General features: G+C 34.6%; 1 protein-coding gene across 4 annotated transcripts in view; it reads right to left on the bottom strand.

The window, feature by feature from the left end:
* Positions 1 to 960: 960 nt before the first annotated feature.
* Positions 961 to 9,251, bottom strand: part of ZBBX (zinc finger B-box domain containing) — a 149,392-nt gene continuing 141,101 nt past the window's right edge. For all 4 annotated transcript variants that reach the window (XM_037841377.1, XM_037841383.1, XM_037841387.1 and 1 more), the window contains 2 exons: positions 3,760 to 3,898; positions 961 to 1,992 (listed from right to left, as the gene is read on the bottom strand). In XM_037841377.1, coding sequence (XP_037697305.1) covers positions 1,866 to 1,992; positions 3,760 to 3,898 — 266 coding nt within the window. In that variant the 3' untranslated portion in view covers positions 961 to 1,865. The remainder of the gene's footprint in view (positions 1,993 to 3,759; positions 3,899 to 9,251) is intronic.

The raw sequence follows: 9,251 nt of genomic DNA, 5'->3' as shown, positions 1-9,251 counted from the left end.
ATATCAAACAATATATTAAAACTTCAAAAACAATTTATGCCAATTTGTTTCCATGATGTAAAACTGTAGAATTTCGTATGATTATAACAATACTAGGTAGGTCTGGGTATAAAAAAACTAAATCTCATCATGCATGTAAAATCACATGGTCATTTTCCAATAGTTGCTCAAAGCACATTGTACTAACTTCAGTATTAGCAATATGATTGGAATTCTTTTAGAATATCTGTAATTTAATTCTATAGTCAGAACTGAGTATAGGCCTTTAATAGTGATTTTAGGCTTGAGCTCCAAAATGAAAGAACACATTGAAGCTGCTCCAGGCAAAGTCTCTAATCTTATTTAGTTTTTATTTCCTCATTAGACTAATGGCAATAGAATTAAGGAACTTTTCTAAATGTGTGGCTATGGGAAGCAAATAAAGGCAGAAGGGGGTCTGTTCTGCAATCCACAGAGGACCCTCATGCTTAATTTCAATGCCACATTGGAAATCAAATGACAAAATCAGTGGCACACTGATTGTCTCAAATTTTGGCCAAAGATGCACTGATGACAATTGTCAGCTTAATTTTCATTTCAAAATTCTTATATTGTAAAAAGTAAGGATATCTCATAAATTCTTTTTCTGATCCAATTCATAAAAGACTCAAGCCATGGCTGAATACATGGAAGGAATGTAGTGGTCCACTCCCTTCTGAAAAAGAGTAAGACAACACCTCTCTCCAATTTTCTGAGAAAAACTCTGGGGTTTTACAAATGCACTCAGAAGAACAATTTCTTATTCAACCGAAGGGAAAAGAAAGATGCTGTCTTAGAGCAAAATAGAGTAGGGAGAGTCAAGAAACTTTAAAGCTGAGCACAGGTGCTAAAAGGAAAATAAGCATTTTTTTCCTGTTAATAGATAAGCAGCTAATCCCCATTTTAATTTTAGATGCTAAAATTCAGCAAACCAGCAGTCTCAGAACAAGATACTAGGATTTTTTTTGGGGTTTTTTTTTTTTTTTTTGACACAAACGATGCAGATTCAAGGGTGACTGACCATTGTCTATGGGAATGTGGTAGAAGAAAAGCGAAAAGGCAGTAAACATTACTGAGAAGTCACACTCTGTGTAAGATGTTTGTTTTGAAACATTTTATTCCAAAAGTATCATTGGTTTTGCTGATTTCTTAATATTCATTTATGTTAATTAGTTTTAATAAAGGGCATTTTTATATTGAAAGACACAGAAATGGCCACAGGTCTCTTCATAATCATATCCTCTCCTCTCAGATGATGTCTGTGAATGTCAGTACGCTTTATTGATGGCATGGAAGTATCAAAAATAAATTTCCAGGAAACAATCATCAGCAGTCTTATATAAGGGTTTTTCTACTTGGAATCTTCCAGTACCAACTTTTGAAGTTACCAGAACTTCTAAAAAATAAAAAACACTAACAGAAACAAAACTGTAATTAATAAAGTAAAAAATGGATCCCAGGTTCAGTGGATGATACTGATATGCATGTGACTTGGCAGTCAAATGTACACTATTGTTGAAGACATCAGTATTTATAATTTAACAATGAACTATGACTTTAAATGTAACCATGTTTTATCCTAAGGTGGGTTCTAGAGACACAGTTATAACTGCTATTTCTTAAGATTCACCAAGCTTTACTAATATGATCTGTAATATACATTAGGGTCTCAGATATATCATTTGGAACAAAAAGCTCTTAAACTTATATTTTCACTATTTTTATTAGTCTTTAAGCCTTGAAATATCAGATATATTAATAATCAAAATCTCCAGCACTTGGTTACTTTCTACAACTGTCTGCCTTACTCTGGGCACAAAATGGAAAAAGTAATGAGCAGATGGTCATTAAATACTCTTTGACCATGGTAGCATGCTGACACGTTGCTTGTCAAGAAAATCCTCGTCCTCTTCATCTGTACTGCTCTCAGCAAGTGTCAGCCAAGACAGAATTTCAGTATCTTCTCCAGAATAGCTGGAAATACATTAAAAGATCAATACACAATATACAGAACCAAGCTTCAATTCTTCACTTGTCTTTTGATCAATACTACATACATTGAAGTCATTGGAGGCAGGCAGATGTGAAGGGGCTGTATCAGACTGGGGCCATAATTTTCAATGTGCCAAATATGCCATGCCTCTTTTATTGAGAAATTCTCATCATTTTCACTCTTCCAAGAAATAAAGCCACAGTGGACCCAAGAAGAGCAGACTTTATGGTATCTGGCTGTACCTTCATTGGTAATTCAGAAGGCACTTCAGAAACTTGCAGAGCTTCAGGGTCATCATTAAGAACATTCATCATTTCAATTGGCTGGTTAATAGATCCCAATGAATAGACTGCCAGATAAATCACCCTTTTGTGTACAGTAAATTAGGCTATGTGGATAGCCAGTCAAGATATGCCAATGCCAAAATTAATGACAGCCATTATTTATTTTTTAAATCTTACTGTGTTTTGTATTTTATTGTGAGGAGGAATAAGTGGAGGCTCTAGCATAGGCAGCTAAAGTTTGGGAAGAGAAGTATTGTGGGGGCACAGGGAAGACTACACAATTCAGACTTTTTGTCCTAAATTATTGAGACTTTCTGCCCACATATGCCACTAAATAATAAGAAATAATTCAGCCTGTGCTGGCTAGAACTGTTCTCTGGATTATTTTTATGTGCTACATGGACTGAATCAGCAGTTCCTGAACTCTAGTCTGTGGACCAGTGCAGATCTAACTCATAAAGTTTTCACTGGTCCAAGAAAAGGAGAGAAGATATAAGGTAATGACTTTTCATGGCATTTTTAACTTACAGGACTGTGCTTTATTCTGTTAGTATGCTCCCCTTATATTTTTATTATTAAATGTCATCTCTTTTATGAAATGATTGTAAGAGTAAGTGATAGGTTTAGTTTGTTTTTGACTTTCTTAGGAAAAAAAACTGGCAAACTAATATTGGTTCCTTATTTCCTTTTTCTTCTTTTTTCCTTTTTTAACATTAGTGGTCTTTGGAGTATAAAAATCCAAGAACCATGGCTAAATGACTTCCTCCTTCAGAAAGACAGAATAAAAGACTTGATTCTCTTTTACTGCAATATTAGACTTCAAACAAATCAGAGATATTTACAATTCAATGGACATTTATTTTATATTTATTCTTAATCCTTATAGAAGGAGTCCTCCTTTCAAGAAATTTCAGGTTGTCAATATTAGACATGATAGACTCTTTTCCTGAAGAATTTATTAGCATAACCTCTGCCCCTTATAAGCTGATATAGTAATCCCTAAATGTGATGAATGAAGTGAGAAAAATTAAAATATGCTATTATCAATAATCTAGACTCAATTTCAAAAAATAAATATCAGTCTATTTTCAAAATTTTATTCACATTGGGTAAGATTCTATTAATGGAAAGCATTGAAATTTATCAGGTTAATTAATTCAAGTAATAGAATTGTTTATTTATATAAGAAGAAATGCTGAAATATTATTAAATTTCAAATGCCTTTTCTTTTCTGATACACATTATGCACCAAGAACTGTCTCTTCAAGCTGGATTAACAACTTCATAAGCCTTTAATAAATCCTGTTAATAGGTCAGCAAAGAATGCAAACATTTTACAAAGAATGGTCATATAGAGAACACACATGAGGACAATCTTTCTTTATATATTAAAAATAACGAGATGTGATTGTCAAACATTTTACTATGCCCTATTTTTATACATAAGCAGCAGGCTCACCATACCTCAGTTCCTCAACTCCACATGGGTCCCTTGCGTGTGAGATCTTAAGGAGTTCTGTGGTAGTCTGACTTATATTTTGCAAATCGTTGCTCAAGGCTGATAATTCTTCTAAGGTTAGGGTGTAAAGTTTTTCTGGAAGATCTGAAATATTTTATTTCATGCATTGTCAGTACATAAATTCAAGAAAGCAGTGCACAGTGTATGGTGCTGAAAATTTGCCCTGTATAAACTACAAGCAGTACAGTGCCAATACAGATTTTTAATCATCTCTCAATTTTCTGTGCTGATGTTTGTGTGGTGGGTAGAGGAATAAGTTAAGTTTGACCTGAGATTCTATATTAGGGTATGGGTATAAGTATCAAGTTGCCTTAATCATATGGAGTTTTAAATATATATTATACTCAAGAAACGTATCAAATGTCCTGAGAATTCACCAAATTTCCAAGATAATCAAGTGATCCTTTTATAAAGCAGCTAGAATACTGTCCAACTCCTCAACTTGCCTGCATGTTAAAAGCTTTATTCTCTCTTTTTACTTCTAAGAAATAAAAGCTCCACTCTTATACAGCCTGAGGCAAAAGGTTAGCCCTAGCAAAGCAGCCTTTTCTTTCTTTGCTTCCTTGCTTTAATATGGGTAGATGATAACCATTTGTTTTCGAAAGGGGGGAAAGCCTTAAATCTTCTGCCTTTTCCTGAAGTTGGCCTATGAGTAAGCCTTGATAAGGACAGAGAGTGCAAGTTAAATAATCAAAATGTCTAGGTAAACATATCTTTATATAAACTACCAAAAGATTCAAGAAAAATAAATATCATTACTACATTAGAAATGCCATAATGCCTTCTTTTTGTTATTGATGAAGTTGTAAGAGCCATCTAAACTACATAAAACAGTATATTATAATGATTTTCAAAACTTAAAAAGAAACTTCAAAAAAATTTGGGTGCTATTCTCATTTTCACAAAAGTGCCAAATATATCTCCTTTTGACCAGAAGGACCAAATACCAAGCTATATGTATTCTACACTAGACTGAAAATTATTTTATTCTTGGCGGTCAGTAGCACTTTCAAAGCTTTTGAACAAGCAGAAATTCCTCTACTGAAAATAACATAGATAATTCCTACTGAAAGATAGACCTTAATACATTTTACAGCTGGAAGAGTCCTTAAAATTATTTAGTCCAACGACTTTTAAATTATGATACACAGATGAACTGAAGTTTGGGGATGAAGTTCCTACTCTTGCCACCCTCAAAACAATCAGGACAGCATTACCTGACCTAGTTTAAATTGTGGGGCTCTATCTAATAGTAATTTTGAAACAAAATTTCCTCAGCTAAATTATTTGAAACCACCTGACTACTCCCATTCTCTTTGTTAGAAATAAAAAATTGAGGAATAGAATTGGTAATTTGTCTAACATCACACGACCACATGTTAGCACTGGAAATAGACCTGAGCTCTTTCAGTTCACCTATACTGTAAATTGCTATGTTCTAGGATCAAATTATTTACCACTAGGCTATCATTTCCTCTTCTATTTTTCCACAAAGTGAAAAAAAAAAAAGCAGGTATCTATCTAAGGCACCTTATATGCCCCAATAATAGAGAATGCTGCCTGTGAGAAAGCAATCAATTTTAGGATTTGGAATTGGTAGAATTCAGTATTGAAACCCAATAGTGACGCTTAGATCTAAAGAGTACCACCAAGAGAGGCATTCGAACTTGGTTAGATATTTGAACTCTAATTGAATAGGAAAAGAGCTAATTCAAACAGTACTAATAGAACGAGCCTATTTTATAGATTAACTCATTCTCAAAAGCATATTTTAAAATACCCCATATGAAGTTAACACAAGCAAAGATGACATCACTTAGTTTTAGGTGAAGGAAAAATCAAGACAAAGAAAAATAAAATGCTTAGAAAAATCCTATTGTAGGTTAGTGTTAAACCTAAAAGGTCAACTGTATAAAAACCTGAATCTCCTGATTTTTCTAATACAGGATCAGGTAAGACCAGATTGACATTTATAGTGGAAGATTTTCTTTATAACTGTCAAGTCTGCTGATTGTTGAGCAATGGATTAAAGTTAAGCCTATTCTGTCCCAAGAATGAAGAGTACATGCTCTCTGATCATGGACAAACCTCTTAAATGTAACAATAAACAACTAGTCAAAGGGGGAAAACTGACTAAATAGAGTTTTAAAGTGTATTTCTAAAACTTAAGTTATTTAAAACACATTTGTAAAACTGTATTCCATAGGGAAATAAACAGTTATTTGAATAAAAGGAAAGAAAAATGAAAAAAGGAAGGAATAAAGAAATAAATGAAAAAAAAAACTTCAAAAAGGGAACAAAGCAGCCAGGCTATTTTCCAATAACAAATAGGGGTGGGGGTGGGGGGACAATAAAGTTTCTACAGGACTATCTAGCATAGCAAACTACTGTTTAGGAAGGGGTGACAACCAGGATACTCATCCTGGAACTAAAAGCCCTATTCCCAGTCCATTCAGCCTCTTTGTTTTCCTTTTCCTCATCTATCCTCCCTTCCTCATTATATTTTGCCTTTTTATTCCCCCTTTTCTTACTCTCTCCATGTCTTTTTCCCTTAACCTTCACTCTGCTTACACTCTCTCCCTTCAGTGATCACAGTATTGATTTGAAGTAAGGATTTCAAATTCTTTAAGCAACACTGTGGTATTGAGGCACAAGAGAATGTGCAGGTGGACATCCCTAGGTTTTTTCCTCATTTCTGCTACACACCCAAGAGAGACCATGGGCAACTTACTAAATGCTCCAGAGCCTCAGTTACTGCATCCATAAAGTGGGGTTAAGAAAGGCACTTGCTCCATCCAAATTATGGTGTAACTATTAACATTATAAGAAGCAACAGTACAAATAGAAACAACTGATGCATATTACTCACTGAATGGTTTTATCTTCCTCACGTTAGAATTTTTTTGTGTTGCTTTTGTATGTAGCCCTTGACTGTTTTCTGCAATTCAAAGGCACCCTAAAGCAAACAGATTGCCATTCTAGTCCACTGTAACTTGGCAGTCTTTGCAACAGTTATCGAATTAATTTGCTCACTATAAATTCTGATTACAGTATGATGGTCAAGCTATGAACAGAGGATCCAGTTACTCAGGAAGACACTGCTTCACTGTTATTTTGCAAACAAATGTTTACATCTGCATAAGAGTGACTTATTCTTCCTTGTTTAAGAAAAACTACTTTTCTGCCTTTATTACTTGGCTCAGCTAACCACCTGTGGGCTTGTACAAACATAAGATTATCATGGGGATTTAAGGTCCACAAAGCCTCTTAAACCACAAATCAGAACGAGTTTGAAAAAAAAATACAATTAATTTTAACTATTGAAGAGGAGAATGCTTTAAAGTACATCATTACTGACACTTTCTCATAATGCATGACTCCTGATATTATCCAAATTTTTTCATAATCTGACAAGGTACCTTAATAAGTACCTTAATATGGTGAGCTCATTAAGGAAGTGATTGTATTGTTATTTACAAATATATTGGTGGAGGGAATAATAATATAGCATGAACTCTAGTTTAACTATAATCCTTAGAGTGACCCATAAGAAAACACAGTTAGCTTTAGGATGAAACAGGTTTTAGAGTTGACTAAAAATTGGGCTTCCCAGAGCATTTGCCTTACTGTATGTAGGAAGCAGCACCCATTGGTTCCTTACGTAATCAAAATTTTTTGAGGACTTACTATGTGCTAGGCGTAGTTAAGTGTGTGCACATATGCATGTGCCTGTGTGTATGTGTGTAGTGAGATACATTTTCAAAAATATAATATTATATAAATATAAGTCCATTCCATTATCAAACACTTTTATGAAGTAGGCCCTATTATCATACCCATCTTTCATATATAGAACCTGATGCAAAGAGAGATTAGGAAATAATTTAACTAGTAAATGGTGTTATCAAATTTCAAAACCAGATCACCTTACTAGGGAGTCCATACTCTCAGCCACTCTGCTCTGCTGCCTTCTCTTTCCTGATACTGTTGTATCTGAAATCTGCACCCTCACCTCCACCCACCCCAGACTTCCCTTCTGAAAGGACACTCTGATATGCACCATAGCAGTCTGAATCAAAGAAGAAATAGGGCCTGCTTTAACAAATGTAGTTATTTTCCATCTTTCCCTCTCCCAGATCCTTGGCATGGTTCTTTCCCATAGAACTTAAGAAAAGGAAGTTGATGTATCCTAAAGCCAAGAGAAAACAAATCAGAAGGGTGGCTGCTCACAAAAATTCAGCTTTCCCAGAGAAGCAAACACATCCACATTTGTATAAGAGTTGAATGTGCAGCTGTGTCTATGTGAGACCAAAGTCCATAAAGGATTTTTCCCCACTGCTCCACTAGTAGTGAATTTTTCTGCCCAATGATACGAAATAGACTACAAAGGCTGTGTGCAGAATTAGTGAATTTTCTAGAATGGAGCCTGATTTCACCATAGCTCTGTCACCTCATTCACTGACTGTTTGGCTGATTCAGCTGATGTGTTGTCCTCTTCCTTCCTCTGAGGAAGGACTTCAGGTGAGTCTTTCCAAAAGCTATGCATTCCTCCAAAAACAATCTTCCAAAGAGAAAGAAAACCATTCTTGGATTAAGTGTACGTAAGTAGTTGCATTTTGCTGGACCATCAGAAAAGACCTAGCAGTTCATAGGCTACACAGTGCACATTTACTTTCATATAGGATAATTTATGTGCTCAAGTGAAAATATTGGTGTTAGTGTATGAAAAAATGAGTGACACGGGAAAAGAGAGAAGCATATAAGAACAAAAAGTGATACAGTAAATAGAAAAGCTGGAGTGGAAAAAAGACCAAATTTTTGTAAATTACTGTATTTCATTTATAAATAATTGAATTTATAAATTTATCAAAGGAAGAGACCTTTTATTTTCTAACAAAAACTATATGGTCATCTTTTTATATTCAGTTCAGATCTGATATGCATCATGTTTGAATTGTTCTTTAATGTGAGAATTACTGCCAAAGAGCTTCATGTTTGATATTCAGTAATTTGGAGTAAAGCAAATGAATGATGAGTAAAAATGGATCATCATACCCCAGGAAATGAAATAAAATGAAATGAAAACAGAAAAATGTGAATGAAGTAAAAATCACCAGAAGAAATAAAAAAATAGGATACAAGCGCAGATAATAAACTTTGAAAAGGCCAACCAGGGAATGAATGGAAAACTCTTTGAGGTATGGCTGGGTGCTACTCCTGTCCACTGCCCACCCCCCACCACCCACCCCAAACTAATAGTAGGAAAAGGAGAGTCAATGAAAATACAGAAACGTCTCACTAATAACACTGCAACTTGGAGAAAAGTAGGTCAAAGGAAAATGAGGGGAAAACATTTGACATGTTTTTAAAGTTCCTAATTGTCCTCCAAAAGATCTTAGCAGAGGTAGGAAAATTGCAAGCTTGCAGGTATTCCCAC

The sequence above is a fragment of the Choloepus didactylus genome, chromosome 1, assembly GCF_015220235.1.
Source record: "Choloepus didactylus isolate mChoDid1 chromosome 1, mChoDid1.pri, whole genome shotgun sequence".
Taxonomy (NCBI): Eukaryota; Metazoa; Chordata; class Mammalia; order Pilosa; family Megalonychidae; genus Choloepus; species Choloepus didactylus.
This window is presented reverse-complemented; position numbering and strand designations above follow the sequence as displayed.